The sequence below is a fragment of the Podarcis erhardii genome (assembly GCF_964252035.2).
Source record: "Podarcis erhardii genome assembly, chromosome: 15".
NCBI lineage: Eukaryota > Metazoa > Chordata > Lepidosauria > Squamata > Lacertidae > Podarcis > Podarcis erhardii.
The window spans coordinates 21,849,026-21,868,308 of NC_138505.1; the positions used below are offsets into that span (position 1 = coordinate 21,849,026).

The following is a 19,283-nucleotide window of genomic DNA, read 5'->3' on the forward strand; positions in this document are numbered from 1 at the left end:
GGGGATTCTGGAATCTCCTTTGCAGTAACAGACACCTGAAGCCCAGAGACACTGGGAGTCTCTAGGGGCTCCTGCCTTTTTCTCCTAGATGCACTAAGAACAACCTGTGGGTGATCTTACGGTCCGTTTAGACCTCCAAGGGGACACTGCCCCGTCTCAGGTAATTCAAGTTTACAGCCTTTGCTGATCAACCTAAAGAAAGCCTCCTGGACTTTAGAAATCAATGTCCTAAATTTGGAACCACCACCACCACCGAACACCACAAGCACCCCCAAGTTTACAGCCTTGCAAACAGCCAGCAGCTGGCTGTTCCATTATTCCACCAGGGCTGTGAGTAGACGTGATTCTCCTGGATTCTGGAAACCCTATGAAAATCCGGTGTTTTCTGAGAATCTGTGCTTTTCTTTTCAGTTTTAAGGTTCCAGATCTCAAGGAGATGCACAATCATATACTTGCAGAATTGGAAAGAGGTACCACAAGGGTCATCTAGTCCAACAACCCTCAATGCAGGAATATATTGCTCAATGTGGGACTCAAACCCACAACACTGGGAGCTCTTTGACGTTGGGTGGGTGACCTCAGAAGGTGGTGGAACCTCTTTCGCTGAAAGCTTTTAAGCAGATGTTGTATGGCCATCTCTCGGGAATTCTTTTGGGGGTTGGACTAGATGCCTCTGGGGTCCCTTCCAACTCTACAATTATTTGATCCGATGTCTGACTAATTAAGCACCATGGTTAGCAGAACCAGAGAAGTTGTCCCGTGGCCATAGAAGAAATGGGTGGGCCTTCCCTGATCTCCAGTACCTAGTTGCTTGGTGGAAGTGTGAGAGAGTGGAATTGGAGGCAGGCTGGAAGCTGGAGACAAAGACCCGCTCGCTCTGTGCTGGATCCAAACTTGTAATGAACATAGACACAAGATCTGTTGGAGTATTAATGTTGTGAGCCTCCCCGCCCCGTCCCACCCCAGCAAGATCTTATGCTCAGGTTGTACAGTGGTACCTCAGGTTAAGTACTTAATTCGTTCCAGAGATCCGTACTTAACCTGAAACTGTTCTTAACCTGAAGCACCACTTTAGCTAATGGGGCCTCCCACTGCTGCTGCGCCACCGGAGCACGATTTCTGTTTTCATCCTGAAGCAAAGTTCTTAACCTGAAGCACTATTTCTGGATTAGCGGAGTCTGTAACCTGAAGCGTGTGTAACCTGAAGCGTATGTAACCCGAGGTACCACTGTATATAAGTGAAAATAGAACCATATTTCCTAAAGATACCTCGGTCTCTGCTGACCTTCATTCTAAGCAAATGTAACTCTGAGCATGAGCTGGAATCTCTCACTGCTTGGAGATATCTCATAACAGCCAAGTGTTGTTTCATAGGGGAAGCACCGAAACCAAGGAAAACAGGTGACCCAGCTAGTCAGTGGATGGAGCATGAGCAGAAGAAGAGGCTTTTGGGGAGGGAAGATCATTCTATACCCTGTGAACAAAGAGACCATTCTCCCACACACTTTGTTTATGTATGGGGATGGAGAGTCACAGAGAAAAGGCTGCAGCTCAGTGGGGTAGCATCTGCATTACATGCAGAGGGGTCCCAGGTTCAATGCTCAGCAACTTCCGTCTGAAACCATGGGGAGCTCCTGCCGGTCAGAGTAGACAATACTGAACTAGATGGATCAGTGGCTTGGCTCCGTATAAGGCAGCTTCCAAAGGAAGGGCCATAGCTTAGTGGTGGAGCAATTGCTTTGCATGGAGAAGCTCCCATCCCCGGCATCTCCAGGTAGAACTGAGACTCCCTGCTTGAAGCCTCTGCCAGTCAGTGTAGACAGCACTGAGCCGGATGGACCAACTCAGGAAAAGCCATCTCCCTGTGTTTCTGTGTTCGTGAATTCCCTCCCGTGCTCCCTTTCATAGTTCACTCTCCCTGCAGAAGCTGCAGCCCTTCATTCTGCTGATCCTACAAAATGCCCCTTATTAGGAGCTTGGAACGTCTCCCTCCCCCAAATCCTGGGAATTGTAGTTGACCCCCTCATAGAGCTACCATCGCCAGCAGCCTTTACAAACTACAGTGGAACCTCAGGTTACATACGCTTCAGGTTACAGACTCCGCTAACCCAGAAATAGTACCCCGGGTTAAGAACTTTGCTTCAGGATGAGAATAGAAATCGTGCTCTGGCGGCACAGCAGCAGCAGGAGGCCCCATTAGCTAAAGTGGTGCTTCAAGTTAAGAACAGTTTCAGGTTAAGTACAGAGCTCCGGAATGAATTAAGTACTTAACCCGAGGGCACAGTGCCCAGGATTCTTTGGGTGTGAGGAAATTTGCTTGCAATGCCTGGTGTGTACACAGCTATCTGCTGGGGTCAATGTGTTTCCCTGCGCCTCACTCCTAACGCTGCCTCATCGTCATTCCAGACCCAGCCTGCCAACCTGGTTTGAGCCGGTTCTGGACCATTTGAGTTAAGGGGCCCTTTGTCTGAAGCAGCCACCCCAGACTGTCCCCCCAGCCCCTCCTTCCTCCACCAGCTAGCCTTGTCTGTCTCTCATTTGCTCCTCTTCTTTTGGTAGTGGAGTGACTGAAATAGGCTTCCCCCCTTTTGCAATGAATCACACGCACACCCTTCCCCGTTTCCCCTTTGATTGACATCCTTTTAAGCATTGATTCTGCTCCTTTCCCTTAGGTCGGATCTCTGGTTGGAGGAGAGGAAGGGAGATGACCTCAGAGGCGAGGGCAGTGGTTGTGGGGAGTGCACCACGCCTCCCATAAGTGGCCAGCACCAAGCCAAGACCATCGGCTTATAAAGTGGGGCCAAGAGAAACCAACATTCCCCCAATGAGACCAGAGTCGTGAAGATAAGCACAGCACCCAGGCAGCCCACCCCCAGGAGAAGGAGGAGAGCCCCCCTCTGAGTCCACCAGCGGCTTCCTCCAAAACACCACCGCAAGCACCCAGCTCTGCCGTCCAACCGCTTTGCAAGCCAAGCTCCAAAGCCTCTTCTAAGACCCTCGACAAGTAAGTGCGTCTCATTGTCTGGCTGGAGGTCTACTAGACAATGTGCATCATGATGTAATGCACACCTTTAGCCTTCAGATAAGCAAGGTATAGGCCATTTGCACTGCAAATTTGGATCCTTGGGAGAGTTGGATAATTGAGGTTCAGGTAAAGACAGAAAATTTGCTTGCAGGGAGAGTCTGTTTGTTTATACACTGCCCTATACTCAGAGGTCTTAGCAGTGCTGTAGACAGGAATGTTAAAGCACTGCCTTGGGTTGATTTGGAGCACAGTGGGGTGCTAGGGAAAGATGGTTATCCAGTGGAGAGTCAGTGTGGCATAGTGGTTCGAGTGTCTGACTAGGATCTTGGAGACCAGGGTTCAAATCCCGACTTGGCCATGAAGCTCACTGGGTGATCTGGGGCCAGTCCCTGCCTCTCAGCCAAATCTACCTCACAGGGTTGTTGTGGGGAAGGGATGAGGAAAGGGAGCACCATGTACACTGCATCCCTTGAGTTCCTTGGAGGAAAAAAAATGGGGTATAAATGCAATAAATTAAAAAAAGGTTCCATGTAGGGATGGGAGGGGGACAAATTCAATTCATCCAAAGGCAAACGTATCTAATTCATTCTTTTTGAAACAATATGCCAGCCGAAAGGCAGCCATCTGTGGAAATTCATCACTTCTCTGAATATTGTGATGCGTCTCCAAATGCACATGCTAAAGTGTGCCTATTATTAATGCACGTATTAGAGGAACAATATACAAAATGCATTAGATTAGGGGAGATTTCTCTGCTGAAAAAGATATATGCACATGAAGTAAAATGGTATACAAATATTTAGATGAGGAGAAAATTAGCACTAAAATGCTGATGAATTTAAAAAGGACTTTTTAAAAAAATGCAAAGTGTGGAGAGCTGAACTTATTACTGGAAAAATGAGAAACCAGGAGGAACAGATTTGCCCGTCCCTAGTTCCAGGTTCAGTCTCTTATCATCTCTGGTTAAAAGGGTCAAGTGATGGGAAAGACCACCTGATGCTGCCAGTCAGAGTGGACAATACTGGGTCAAGAGGAGCAAATCCTCTGACCTGATATAAGGCAACACCCTCTGCCCAGGGCTGTCTTCTCAAGCCTAGAATAACTTCCCAGGATTTCAACCAGACGTGTTTCTCAGCCTGGCTATGTAAGTCCATTTCTGAACTAGAGAAGCCAGCTGGGAACTCCCAACGATGACTTCAAGCTATGGGAACGGAAGTACCCCTGGGCCGTGTGCTGAAGTTGCCTTGAATTCTTCTCCGTCATGGTCGGAATCCTGTGGCCAAATTGCAACGTGGAAAACCGACACACACAGAGCACCCGGAGAGCTGCATGTGTCTGTAGCCTTTTAAATGTGAAAGACAAATAAAATGTCTGGCAGTGAAGGAAGGAAGGGGCTGATCACAGCTCCCCACTGTCCCCAAGCCTGAACAGCTGTGAAGGGTAGAATGTCAGCTTTCTTTAAAGAGCTATGCATGTGTGCAAACCCAGCTGTTAAGACAGGAAGCTTCAGGCACATCACCCATTAATATAGTATATATATCACCCATTAATATACCGTATTTTTCGCTCTATAACACGCACCAGACCATAACACGCACATAGTTTTTAGAGGAGAAAAACAAGAAAGAAAATATTCTAAACAAAATAGTGGATATATGATTTTTGTGGTTCATGCTGTGGCCACAGACGTGATCTGACAGTGAGTTTGGAGTAGCCCAATGCAAAAATCCTGAGGATCCATGTGGATCCATGCTTTGTAAACATGGAGGAGGGAAGGAAGGGGAACCATGGATCCTCTGCTCACGACTGCAGCAGATCCCCCCCGCCACCCGCAGGCATTCGCTCCATAACACGCACAGACATTTCCCCTTACTTTCTAGGAGGAAAAAAGTGAGTGTTATGGTGCAAAAAATACGGTAGGTGATATGGGGAGCAGCAGAGAGCCTTCCCCTTACACCCTGCAGTTTCCCCACCTCAACCACCCAAAATGAGCTTGGCAGGGACCCCAGACGGAGAGATGGGCACTGCCAGGGTGAAAGTGAGCAGAACGGGTAGGGAGAAGGGTGCGAAAAAGCAATTCACTAGCAGCAGGCTGAGAGTTCAGCTGTCTGTCTGCAGGGTTGTACACACTTTCTTTAAATTAAAAGTAAAACCCCATCAAAATTTCGGATGAATTCTGAGACGTATCTAAATTATGCAAATTGATGATTTGCACAATGTCCCATTTTGCCATAATCTTCCTCATTCCTGCCCTTAAAAAAAAAGATTTTATTAAAGAATTTTCATAAGATGGTAAAATAAAGCGGTAGGATTACTGTACTCAGACGTTCAAAAGTATGTTTTTTGCCACGAGGCTCAGGAACCAGCTTGTTTTCTTTTTTTAAAAAAATAATGAAACTTCAGTTTCTAAATTCACAGCACTAAAAGCCAATCACAAAGAGGGGACAAGGAGTAAGCAGTGAAGCTTCATTGCAGTCACAGGACAGCTTACAACATGGGTGGGCAAACTAAGGCCTGTGGGCCGGATCAGGCCCAATTGCCTTCTGGAACCTGCCCACAGAGGGTCCAGGAATTGCCGCATGGACGTCAGCGTGTGTGTGTTCTTTCCCTCTCCCTCCCTCTCCCTCACATGGCAGCGGTGGTGTCTCCTCCCTCCCTCCTCCTGGCTTCTCCCTGCCCTGCCTAGAGGAGGAAGGGGGGCTGGTCTTTGTTGGTGCCAGCAGCAGCAGCGCTCGAGCGGCCACCATTTTAAGCAGCCCCTCTCCAGAGCCCTTTTGCTCACCGCTCATCGTCCCCCCACCACCGCCAGCCCCTGCCGCTTGCAAGACACAGGGCTTGTGGTGCCCTTGTATCATTTCCCCCCCTCCAAAATATAGTCCAGCCCCCCGCAAGGGCTGAGGGACAGTGGACCAGCCCCCTGCTGAAAAAGTCTGCTGACCCCTGGCTTACCCCATCAGCAAGCTTGACTTGCCTGCACTTTCAAGAATGTACGGTATATGTAGCATGAGGACTAGAAACTTGATTGATTTAAATAGAATGAGACTTGAAATTCTAATACCTCAGCACTCACAACCTTGGCCGTTTGTGACTGTATCAATGGACTTCAACTACATAGCCATGAAGAAAGTGTCAAAATGAAGTCTGGAGGAAGCAAAACAGTCTTTCCCGCCTTATTCTTCCACTGTGCTTATTCTGTACCTAATCCCCATTCTACCCTCAGCTTTCCGCAATGGCCTCCTCCAAGCCCTTCCATGTGGTCACTCCGCTGCGGGTCAGCCCCCACCTCTCCAAATTGGCTGGTACCAAGGTCTACCTGAAGCTCGAAAACTCCCAACCCACCGGCTCCTTTAAGATACGAGGCATAGGGAACTACTGCAAAGCGGTAAGGAAAGGAGAAGGCTATATGGGGAAGGCTCGTAGCTCAGTGGCAGAGCAGCTGCCTTGAGTGCAGAAGGTCCCAGGTTCAATCCCCAGCCTGTCCAGGTGGGGCTGGTGGCGACTCTTGCCTAAAACCCTAGGGAGCTGCTGCCAGTCAGTGCAGAGAAAACACTGTAGACAGTGTAGACAACAAGCCAGTTGTCTGGCTTACTAGATGGTACATTCCCATGGAAGATGAAAAAGAATGGCAAAAGTTATCACTGATTTTCTTTACTGCCCTAGGATTGTCTGTAGCTCAGGTAAAGGCAGCTTTCTGTGTTCCTATGATGGGAACCTTCTGGTGGGAAGTGATATTGCACATAACAGATATTGTTTAATCAGCTTAGGGAACTCACTGCCACAAGCTTGAAGCCTCCTCCTCAGTCTGGCTGGTGCCATCTTTTTATTTATTTATTTATTTTATTTCTAATTTTTCATTTAGAGCAAATAAACATTTCAGCAATAATTTAACATTTCAAACCCCAACTTCCCTCTCCCTCATCCTGCGGTTCCATAAATTTATTTTAATCTTTACCTGCACATTCCAATTATCTTAAGTTATTCTTTTCTTGATCTATTTTCATATATGCTTTAGAAACTGCGAGGGTTTTTTACAGTAATCCTGCTAATGTCTTAATCTGTTCACAATTTGTTTGTAAAAAGAGCTGATAAACCATTTCTATTCCTGAATAAAAAGTTTGTTGTCTTGATTTCTTATTCTTCCTGTAAATTTCACCATTTCTGCATAGTCCATTAATTTCTGTAGCCATTCTTCTCTCTTCTTTCCATTTTTGGGCAAATATCATTCTTGCAGCTGTTGTTGCATACATAAATAAATTTCTATATTATTTAGGTAACTCTGATCCCATAATCCCTAAAAGGAAAGATTCTGGGTTGTTGTTTTTTACAAATGTTACCTTAAACATCTTTTTCATTCCATTATATATCATTTCCCAGTAAGTTTTAACCTTATTGCATGACCACCACATATGGGAAAAGGTACCTTCTTTCTCCTTACATTTCTAACACTTATTCAATTTTGATTTATACATTTTTACCAATCTGCTAGGTGTTAAGTACCATCTGTATAACATTTTCATATAATTTTCTCTTAAAGCATAACGTGCTGTAAATTTTATATCTGTAAATTTTATATCTATATTCCACAATCGTTCCCATGCCTCCATTTCTATGTTATGACCAATATCTATTGCCCAATGTATCATTGAAGATGTCACTTGTTCATCTTTTGTCTCCCATTCCAATAACATCTTATGCATTTGAAACATCACTTTAACATTACAGTCTCTTTCTCTAACTGAGATACTTGTCCCCCAAATGCTCATTTCATATTTTTTTGAATACTTCATTCAAATGATGATATTGTATCCATGTTGTTACCATTCCTTACTTTCTTTGAATTCTCTGAATTCTTTGAATCTTTCTTTGAATTTGAATTCTCCACCTTCCTCTCTTAACAAATTTCTATAAATTACCCAATTTTCCACCATCTCCTTCTTCTTCACTGCTACGGCTTCCAGTGGTGAAAGCCAAAGTGGTGTTTTTGACTCAAATACATTTTTATATTTGTCCCATACTTTACACAATTTTTTCCTAATTATATGATTTGTAAATACTTTTTATACTTTCACCTTTTCATACCACAAATACATGTGCCGGCCAAAATATATTATCATGACCTTCCAAGTTTAAAATATGTGGATTCTTCAGTGACAACCATTCCTTCAACCAGCACAGACAGGAAGCTTCATAATATGATCTCATACCAGGCAGGGAAAAACCTCCTCTCTCTTTCACATCTATCAATATTTTATATTTTATTCTCGGTTTCTTCCGCTGGCAAGATATATTTAGAAATATATTTTTGCCATTTATTGAAACAACCTGTCTTGCTGATCACCAGTATTTATTGAAGCAAAAAAAACATCCTTGGTAATACATTCATTTTTATGGTTGACACTGCCCAACAATGAAAGTTTTGTTCTACCCGATATTTGAAAATTTCTTTTCATATCCTCCCAGGTGTTTTAAAATAATTATCTTTGTACAAATTTATATTTTTTGCTGTTGATCATACACCTAGATATCTAACTCCCTCCCCCAATCCTTAGACCAGATATATCGTGTAATGTGTTCATCCTCTCATTATTCATATTTTTTACCAGGAGCTCAATTTTATCTTTGTTAATTTTAAGACCTGCTACTTCTCTATATTTTTAATCTCTTCTAGTGCTTTTGGAATTGTCTCTATTGGTTCTTCTACAGATATCACCGCAGCATCTGCAAATGTTTTTAATTTATATTGTCTTTGTCCCACCCTTATTCCTTTAATTTCTTGGTTACCTCTTATTTTTTGCGCCAAAACTTCTAAAACTAATATAAACGATAAAGGTGGCAGTGGGCAGCCTTGTCTAGTTCCTTTGTTTATTTTGCAGTTCTCTGTTAACACATTATTTACTATCAATTTTGCTGACTGCTCTATATATATTGCCTTACCTCTTTTATAAAAATGTCTCCACAGCTCATATATTCCAACATAAAGTCCCAGGAGACATTATCAAATGCTTTCTCTGCATCTAAAAACATTAAGGCTGCTTGCTTTTCATTTCATTTCTAAATATTCAATTACATCAATTATATTCAGGCAGGTGCCATCTTTGTTTGGGGGAAAGACTCCTTCTGGGAAGAATCAAATCGGGCACTAAACATGCATGATTCACCCTCCCTTAACTGCCTGACTTAAATGGGGGTTTTAAAAGCTGAGATCTTCATGAAGAACTAACAGATTTATAGCATGCTTTGGGGGATCTTAGGGACCTAGTCAGTGCTGGAAGCAGGATGTTGGACTAGATGGGCCTTTGCTCTGATCTAGCAGAGTTCTTTGGGCATTCTGCGAAGGTTCATAATGAGGTCAGGAGGGCAGAATCTGGTCTAGACCTGCCTGGAAAGAACCGTGGGTGGTGGGGTTGTTTTTGCTGTGGGGTTAAGATGGCTTCTGTTCACACATTCCTCTTCTTTTGCTTTCACAGATGGCCGAAAAAGGCAGCAAGCAGTTTGTCTCTGCCTCAGGTAATATAGTTTTCTGCGGACAATGTCAGGGTTCCATGGGTAGGGGGAGCCTTCGCCAGCTTTGTAGGATGGTATTCTTGCAACCCCCCTGCAAGCTAGTTCCAGGATGGAGAATGGCGAGATGAGATGAGGGCTGGAGGAGAACTGCAACTGAGTTTGCATATAAAGGGGAATCTCCAAATTTCGCTTTCACTTTCCAAAATAATACGAGAACAAAACCAGAGCCACCCTCTGGAATTTGCACTTTTCTGAATTTTGCTACGCAGTTCTTAAGGAATGGGCATAAAAATGCATGTCTGTGTGTGAGAGAGTGAAAATAACATACAAAAATGCATTAGGCGAAAGTGCTTTGCAAAAAAATAAATAAATAAAAATGAAGCCACAATGGCTGTACTCTAGCTCCACAGTGAGAGGCAGCAATGTGCCTGAATTGGAAACCTCAGGTGGGGAGAGGGCTCAATTGCTTGTGCCCTGCTTGTGGGTTTCCCTTTGAGACATCTGATTGGCCACTGTGAGAACAGGATGCTGGACTAGAAGGGCTACTAGCCCAATTCAGCAGGCTCGTCTCATGTTCTTATGTGTACATGGGGCGGGGGGGGGGGAATCACACTAAAAGGCTGGTGAATTTTTGCAAGGATTTGAAAAAAATGTTTCCACAAGCCAAGATGGAAATGCAAAGAACTGAACCCAAGTTTGGAAAAAATGAGAGAAACCAAAAGGGACCAATTTGCCCAACCCTACTGTGCCTATACAGATGCGAACAACAGCCTTGGGGACCAAACTACTGGCAGTCTAAATGCAAAAGTGGTGCAGGGAATTATTGGGTTGTTCTTATTTTTATTATGTATTTTGTGTTTTTAGATTGTGATTTTATATTGTGAACTGCCCTGAGACCTGTGGGTATAGGGCGGTATACAAATTTAATTAACAACAGTCTGGTGGCTTAGAGGCTGAGCTGCAAATCAGAAAGTCCCCAGTTCGGATTTTACCTCTCCCACAAACTAGATGACCTTAGGCAGGACGCCCTAGATTATATCCAGAAGTAGTCATACTCCAAGGAAACCCATTGAACTTAATGGACATGACCAACTTCATATTATTATAAATGCTGTTGCTCTGGGTCTCTTTATATTCCTGGTTTTTTTGCTCAAACACACATAAGGTGTTGTACGCCTTTGGTGGCTGAGGAATGGGGACAACCCTCATGAGGTCTAGCATCATGCGGTGTCAAATGGGCTTTCTTCCAGCGGGAAATGCCGGCCTCGCAACTGCCTACTGTGCTAAACTGTTGGAGATCCCGGCTACCATCTACGTGCCCCAATCCACGCCAGCTTTCACAGTGGAGCGCATGAAAGACGAGGGAGCCACGGTGTGCTTTGGGCAGGTAGGTCTGGGAGGTTATCACAGGAGAAAAAATGTTGGAAGCCTTAAGCAAACCCAACACCAAATCTTTCTTAGAATCCTAGTCTAATAACATGACTTCATTTCCTCTAGACGCTGGACGAATGCAAGAACAAAGCCCAGGAGATGGTAAAGAGAAACTCTGATTGGACCTTTGTGCCTCCCTTCGGTGACCCTCTCATCAGGTATGTGATGTATGAGTGAGTGAGAGCTAGTGGACATCCGTTTAGGAAGATTCAGGAAGGATGAAAAAAAAGACTTGTTCACACTGCGCTTAAATTATGGAACTCCCTCAGGAAGCAGCCATGGCTGCCAGCATAGATGTCTTAAAAAGGGGATTAGACTTACATATACAGTGGTACCTCAGTTTTCGAATACCTCCATAGTCAAACGTTTCAGAACTCAAAGGCTGAAAACCCAGAAGCAAATGCCTCAGTTTTCAAACGCGGCTTGGAAGTCAAACAAGAAACGCGGCTTCCGTTTTGAGTTTTCCGTATTGAGACTTCCGCTTTCAGTTTTTGGTTTTTGAACGTTTCGGAACTTGAACAGACTCCAGAATGGATTACATTCTAGAACCAAAGTACCACTGATCACTATATAGTTTTGTTACCTTAATTAAATTTTACTGTCATTTCGTTGTTATTGTTTTCCTCTGCTTTTTTGGGGGGGGGGGTTGTTTCTTTAAAAAGAAGATCTTTTCTTCTCTTTTTCATTCGAATTCACTTCAAAACTATCAATAAAATATAAATATGAAACAGTAAAAAATAAAAAAGGGGTCAGGCAAATCCACAGAGGAGGAGCCTGTCAGTGGCTACTACGCACTCTTCCTCTACGGCCAGAGGCATTAATGCAGGAAACCACAGGAGGGAAGAGTTGCTGTTGAGCTCATGTCCTGTTTGTGGGTTTTTCACAGGCATCTGGTCGGCTGCTGTGAGAACAAGATGCTAAACTAAATGGGCCATTGGCTTGATCCAACAAACTCTTCTCATCTTATATTCTTTACCCTGACCTTTGGCACTTGATATGTACCGTATTGGCCTGAATATAAGCTGCACCTTTAAAATAGGGGGGGGGGGAGAAAAAGAAAAAAATCCTGAATATAAGCCGCTCCCTTCCTTGCTGATCCTGGCTGCATACTGGGGGTGGGTGGGAAGGAGCCATGCTGCCTTGCCGGCAGCCTTTCCCCTTCCTTGCTCTCTCCCTTCCCGGCCTTTGGGGGAGAGGATGGGGGACTATGCACGGGGCGGGCACTGATTTGCCGTGCTCCTGGTCCTTGTTTGTCCCAGGATCCTGGCTGCATACCGTAAGGTTGCAAATATAAACCACACTTTTTGCGGTTGGAATTTGGGGGGGAAGTGAGGCTTATATTCAGGCCAATATGGTATATTTTCAGGACGCACCTTAGATTTTTGTTGTTGTAATTCAAAGATTTAAACATTATTTTTAATGTGTTTTATATTGTTGTAACCTGCCCAGAGACCTTAGGGTGAAGGGCAGGTAATAAACTAAAATAATAATAATTTTTAAAATAAGGGACACACATCTTTTGTAAATAAGAGGAATATTAAAAAGGGGAAGAGAGGAGATAAGGGCTTTTAAAAACAAGAGACAGAAATCTTCCCTTTCTGACCTCTGCCACTTGGAATGGTGGAGAAATTCAGCTCCATTCAGCTTTGAAACAGTACCAAATTAACAATTCTGAAGCAATGCCTGAACCGAAGTGCAGCCATTTTGGTCACCTGGTGGCCATTTTTTTTTACCCACAATGCCCCGGAATTTCAACCGGGGCCTGGGGGGCAGGGAGCAGAGAATATGGCAAGGATTTCTTGCAACAAAGGAAAAGACCAGATTTCTCCCCCTCATCAATAAAAATGATGAGAAATTTTGAGTGCGCTCTTCTCTCAGTGCCCCCACCCCCCAGCTCTCTCTTTCCCACCCCTGACATTTGGTTTTGATGTTTTGGGTCCCCTCTGCTTTGCAGTGAAGGGCACAAGACCATGGTCGCAGAGATGAAGGAGCAGATGGAGTCCAAACCTGGAGTGATAGTTCTCTCTGTCGGAGGGGGCGGCATGCTCTGTGGGGTGATCCAGGGCCTCCGCGAGGCAGGCTGGGACGACGTACCCATCATCGCCATGGAGACCTGGGGAGCTCACAGCTTCCATGCTGCCTTGAAACAGGGGGAGCTGGTGACACTTCCCAAAATTACCAGGTGAGCACATGGCACATTTAGTGGCGCTGTGGGTTAAACCACAGAGTCTAGGGCTTGCCGATCAGAAGGTCAGCGGTTCGAATCCCCGCAATGGGGTGAGCTCCCATTGCTCGGTCCATGCTCCTGCCAACCTAGCAGTGCAAGTAGATAAATAGGTACCACTCTGGCAGGAAGGCAAACGGTATTTCCATGCGCTGCTCTGGTTCGCCAGAAGTGGCTTAGTCATGCTGGCCACATGACCTGGAAGCTGTATGCCGGCTCCCTCAGCCATTAAAGCGAGATGAGCATCACAACCCCAGAGTCGTCCGTGACTGGACCTAAAGGTTAGAGGTCCCTTTACCTTTTAGGAGGGTAAAAGACTACCCCTTACCTCAGGGCAGGAGCCACTACTGGTAGTGTGACAGCTGATGTGGGCTGGTGCCCATTGGGTCTGGTAGGGCGGAAGACAGGGAGCCCAACAGTAGGGGGCGCCATAGCCAATGACAGGCAGAGCCAACCTTCTCCTAGTTTTGTCCCCATCCTCTTCCCTGTGGACTTTTATAAGCAGCAACGCTGAGACGGAGGATTAGGCTGATACTCCCTGGGTTGGTTAAAGCAAGCAAGCGAGGGCTGACTGAGGCCAGAGCAAATGACCAATGTAATACTGGGAGCTAGTGCAGCGGTTCGAGTGTCAGATTTGGACCTGGGGCAGCAGAGTTCAAATCCCCACTTGACCATGAAGAACACTGGGTGAGGCCAGTCACTGGCTGTTAGCCTAACATGCCTCACAGAGTTGTTTGGGGGATTCAGTGATAGTAGGTGACGATGATGATGATGATGATGATGATGATGATGATGATGATAGATAAATAAAAATAATATAGCCTCATTGTCATCACACATTGTTCACCTGAGCCAAATCCAACCAACAAAATCCAGCCCACTGATCTTCCTTTTCCTGTTCTGGGTCCAGCGTTGCTACCACGCTTGGGGCAGCTACTGTGGCAGAGGAAGCTTTGAAGCTGGCTCAGGAACACTGCGTCATATCACAGGTCGTCACCGACCCGGAGGCAGTGGCAGGCATTCCGAAGTTTTTGGGTATGTATTCGCAGGACATTCATCCTGTATTAATGCACAGCGAACTTGTTCTCCAAGTCTGGATAGTCAATGCAGTTGAGTCTGTGATCTATATGAATTGTCTGCTGAGTCTGTGATCTATATGAATTGTCTGTTCTGCCTTATACAACAGTGTTTTTGATATGATGGCATTTGTTGACATGTTTGCTAAGGTTTAATGCTGCTGCAAGATTAACCTGGGTGTTGGGAGAAGCGGAATGCAAATAATTAAATTGAATCAAATCCATATGTATTCAGCATTATCCACTCACAAGAGGGGAGGCACCAGCAGGTTTAGACAAATCCCTAGGTTCTCAGAAATACAACATTCTTTAATGTGCGGGGCAGGGGGAGATTAGGAGTAACTCCCAAAAACTGCCCACTTAGGACTGAACATGCTCAGTGGGCCTGGAATGTTGGTGGGGCACCTCACAGAACTACAATTCCCAGAATTCCCTTGGAAGAAGGGTTGTTTGTTAAACCACTCTAGGAACTGGGAGGGGGAAAGTGTCTCCTAACAACCCTCAGCACCCTCAACAAACTACAGCTCCCAGGATTCTTTGGGGGAATCAAAGAATTGTAGAGTTGGAAGGGACCACGAGGATCATCTAGTCCAACCCCAATCAATGCAGGAATCAAGCATGGGGTTCAAACCCATGACCCTGAGATTAAGAGTCTCATACTCTATCAATGGAGCTATCCCAAGTCATGACTGTCTAAGAAGAGGCTGCTGGATCAGGCCAAAGGCCCATCTAGTCCAGCATCCTGTTCTCACAGTGGCCAACCAGATGCTCCAATGGGAAACCAGCAAGCTGATCCCAAGCCCAAGAGCAGTCTCCTCTTCTGTGGCTCCCAGCAACTGGTATTCAGAAGCATTGCTTCCTCTGACCGAGGAGGCAGAGAATAGTCATTGTGGCAAGTAGTCATTGATTTGTTCAATCCTCTTATTTGTCCAATCCTCTTTTGAGGATCAAGTGGTATATTGCACTTCAAACACATGGTGTGAATTATTTCTACTACTGATTATTCGTGCCCTAATGGTGAGAAGGAGAAATAGCTCAGTTGCTTAGAGCATGGTGCTGATAATGCCAAGGTTGCAGGTTCGATAACCGTAAGGGACAGCTGCATATTCTTGCATTACACGGGGTTGAACCAGATGATCCTCAGGGTCCCTTCCAGCTCTAGGATGCTATGATTCAACATCCAGGGAACTTAAATGACCCTTTTTGCCTGCAGACGCGGAGAAGATCCTGGTGGAGCCAGCGTGCGGGGCGACCTTGGCAGTCATCTACAGCGGGCTGATCAAAACGCTGCAAAAGGAGTGCAAACTCCCCCGCAATCTGGAGTCCATTGTCATCATTGTGTGCGGTGGCAACAACATCACCCTGGAGGAACTGGATCGCCTCAAGGATGACCTGTGCATGAACCATAGAATGAAAGAATATGTGGAGTGCAAGGTTACCCTGGCAAAATGGAACCATGCAAGCAACTCAGGCTCATTCACAGCTTCGCTCCAAAAATCCTTGGGGGCGTGTGGTCATTAAAACTCACGGCTGCTTCACACACCCTGCTGTCCCTGAGCTTTGTGTCACCCCCTGGTGGGAGCAGAGGAGTGGGCGGATGGGAAAACTGGGTTGCGTAGGCCCTGGTGCCTCGGGATTTGGTTGGATTGCACACAAATATCTGAGAGTGCTAGATCCCAGGGCTGGTGGGATTGCCAGGGGAAGGTGGGAGGGCTTTGGGTTTCTGTGCAGCTGCCCATTGTGGCCAGTCACTGAACTTTGAGGCCGTGTATGTTTGCTTTTACACTCAAGCGGCAGATAATATTTATAAAATAAATGTGGTAAAATAAATAAACGATCTAGAGGGCCCCAGACCCAAGGGATAGCTCAGTTGGTAGAGCATGACTCTTAACATCAGGATCCATCAGTTTGTGACCCACACTAGACAAAAAGATTCCTGCGTTACAGCTGGTTGGAGTTGATGATCCTCGTGGTCCCTCCCAACTCTGATTCTATGATCGATGATCTAGGTAGGCAAAAGGGCCATAGCTCAGGGGTACAAGTATCTGCTCTGCATGCAGAAGGTCCCAGGTTTAATCCCTAGTGCCATCTCCCAGTAGGGTTGGGAACGTTCCCTGCATGAATCCCTGGAGAGCTGCTGCCAATCAGTGTAGACAATACTGAGCAAAATGGACCAATGGTCTGATTTAGTAATAAGGCAGCTTCCTATATTCCTATGAAAACTGGCTTAGAGGGGTCAAGGGGCTCCCTAGGTTGCTGATCTGGCTCCCCTGTGTGTGCCTGGCTCTGTTGCCTTGGTGTCAGTGGATGTCACAATCCCTGGAGTTTGACCTTTCCCCTCCAGCCAACCAGAAGCCAGGGGATTCTGGAATCTACTTTGCAGTAACAGACACCTGAAGCCCAGAGACACTGGGAGTCTCTAGGGGCTCCTGCCTTATTCTCCTAGATGCACTAAGAACAGTCTCTGGGTGATTGTACTGTCGGTTCAGACCTCCAAGGGAACACTGCCCCCCTCCCAGGTAATTCAAATTTACAGCCTTTGCTAATCAACCTAAAAAAAGCCTCTTGGACTTTAGCAACAAGTTTCCTAAACTTGGGACCACCACCACCGAATACCACAAAGAAGTACCACCAATTCATAAATTCCCCCGAGCCTTGGAAACAGCCAGCTGGCTGTTTGATGATTTCTCCAGGACTGTGCATAGATTATGGAAACTCTACGAAAATCCGGCTTTCTGAGAATCTGTGCTGTTTGTTTTAAGTTCCCAGACCTCAAGGAGGTGCAAAATATGCATATGTCTGGCCGACACCTAAAATTCCAGCAGCTAGAACATCTTGGGCTTAGTGAACTGTTCTCAGTGAGCTGATTCACTGGGAAAGGGAGGAGGGATACAATACAAGATTTTGTTTCAGATCCCACCTTGTGTTTGTACACTGTTCCCCGTCCCCACCTCCCAGCATGGGACTTGAGAATGTAAGAAAAGTCCTGCTGGATCAGGCCTGTGGTGCATCTAGTCCAGCATCCTGTTCTCACACTGGCCAGCCAGATGTCCACAAGAAACCTATTGGCGTATGGCATGTACCAAATGTGTACAGCTCCCCAAGTGTGTAGGTTCGTGGCAGTGCACTTTTGCGCCAGAAGATATTCATTCAGACTCCCAACTCTTCAGTCAGCTCAGTCCATTACTGACAGGTCCAAAGCATTAAGGCAGTTTCACTATATACAGGCTTCCATTAGATCCCTTGTAGGAGGTGCAGGCTTCAAATGCAGAGCAAGTACAACTCACAGCATACAAACAGCACAGAGTTCAGCATCAATTTGGCAGAGCTTCCTTGCAGCGAAGCAGAGGCAATGTGCAGCCCCCTCTTAATATACCCAAGAATGACCACACCCGTGGCCAGTTGCCAGGTCACAGTGACCTATTTGGCTGGTTGCCAAGTCGCAGTCACCTTCAAACACCAATCACAAGACCTGCAGGTGCAAGATAAGGGAGGCACATGCACCAGATTTTCCTTAACAGCAATTAAAGGAACCTCAACACCCCTTCTTAATTCTAAGAAAAAACATGCACCAGAGCATGTGTGAAGTGTTTATAAAGTATGCTTCACTAATCTCAACTTTTCAACTATTTGTGTCTTTCGAAGCTATTGGGTTTTGTCATTACATCAGCGATGTTCTGGCTTGACTCACAATATACCATAGCTGTCAACTGTTTCCTTTTTTTAAGGGAAATTCCCTTATTCCGAATAGGATTCCTCACAAGAAAAGGGAAAAGTTGACAGCTATGCAATATACAAGTTTTGTTAGTCCTTGTTCCACATTGTCCCAACATGTCTGTATTTGATATCCACGTGTTTTGTCCTAGACTTGAATTGTTCAGGCCCTGCCATGGAAATGCAGGCCTGATTGTCCTCCATAAACTGTCACAGGTAGCTTGGATTCTACATTCATATCAGTAAGAACCTGCATGAAATAGGGATGCTCGTTGCTCAATTCAGACAGAGCAGCATATTCCGCTTCGGATTTAGACACAGATACCAACCCCTGTTTCCGGGATTTCCAAACCACCAAAGACTATCCCAATTCTACTACTATTCCAGTAGTAGACCTTCTTGTTCGTACATCATTTCCAAAGTCTGAGTCACAGTAACACGTTAGCTCCTCTGTCCCAGAGGATGACTGTTTTAAACAGTAGTCCTGTGTTGCTTTTAAATAGTGAAACACTCTGCTGTGGTTGGCTTTGAAACAAACCTGCTAAGAACACCCACAGCATTGCTTACATCTGGTCTGGACCTACTGTGAACTGTACAACAAACTGCCAATGGCAGAGTAGCATAGCTCCTGGTGTTCAAACTCCACATTACTCTCTGTTTTTTGAAAGTCTGTCACCATAGGAGTTTGAACGCCTTTACAATTCTGCATACCAAAACATTCTAACAGTTGTGTAATTTTCTTTTTCTGGCTTAGTAGAAAAACTCCCATCATTTACTTTCTGTACTTCAACTCCCAGGTAACTCTTTATAGTAGCTCCTAAATCTTTGAGCTGGAACTCTTGCCCCAAGTGCTGGGCAAACTCCTGAATTTGTTTGTTTGTACCAAATGAGAAAAAAACATGACTTTTAATAGAGGCTTGAAGAAATCCTATTTGAATATATGAAAAAAAAAGATAATTTGATGGGAGATATGGACGGTGTAGCTTCCCTGGAATGGCATAGGAACTATAAGAAGATGTGACACAAAAGCAAGGGAAGCTACCCAAGGCTTTTTTTCAGATGACAGAAAATTTCAGTTTAGTTGATATATGGAGAGAAATACACCCACTGGATAGACAATTTACATTTTATTCACCCACAAATAATTAGGTGAGCTGAATGGACTCTGTATGGACCTTTAGAAATTTGTACATTAAGGTAAAAAAGGTAGCAATAAAAAGGAAAGAAAAGGAATTGATAAATTCCCGTAGAAAAGAGATAGTTAAACAGGATATTAAATTATTGCAAACACAGTTTTTAATGATAATAA

The 19,283-nt window shown here is 45.1% G+C and overlaps 1 protein-coding gene across 1 annotated transcript in view; it reads left to right on the forward strand.

The window, feature by feature from the left end:
- The window catches only part of LOC309329767 (uncharacterized protein), a 32,408-nt gene continuing 13,125 nt past the window's right edge, over positions 1-19,283 (forward strand). Inside the window, exons 1-10 of the mRNA XM_081840778.1 lie at positions 1-160; positions 2,673-3,004; positions 6,246-6,407; positions 9,493-9,532; positions 10,780-10,916; positions 11,027-11,118; positions 12,915-13,142; positions 14,095-14,219; positions 15,474-15,777; positions 16,707-16,779. Of these exons, the coding sequence (XP_081696904.1) occupies positions 6,255-6,407; positions 9,493-9,532; positions 10,780-10,916; positions 11,027-11,118; positions 12,915-13,142; positions 14,095-14,219; positions 15,474-15,777; positions 16,707-16,779 (1,152 nt within the window). The 5' untranslated portion in view covers positions 1-160; positions 2,673-3,004; positions 6,246-6,254. The remainder of the gene's footprint in view (positions 161-2,672; positions 3,005-6,245; positions 6,408-9,492; positions 9,533-10,779; positions 10,917-11,026; positions 11,119-12,914; positions 13,143-14,094; positions 14,220-15,473; positions 15,778-16,706; positions 16,780-19,283) is intronic.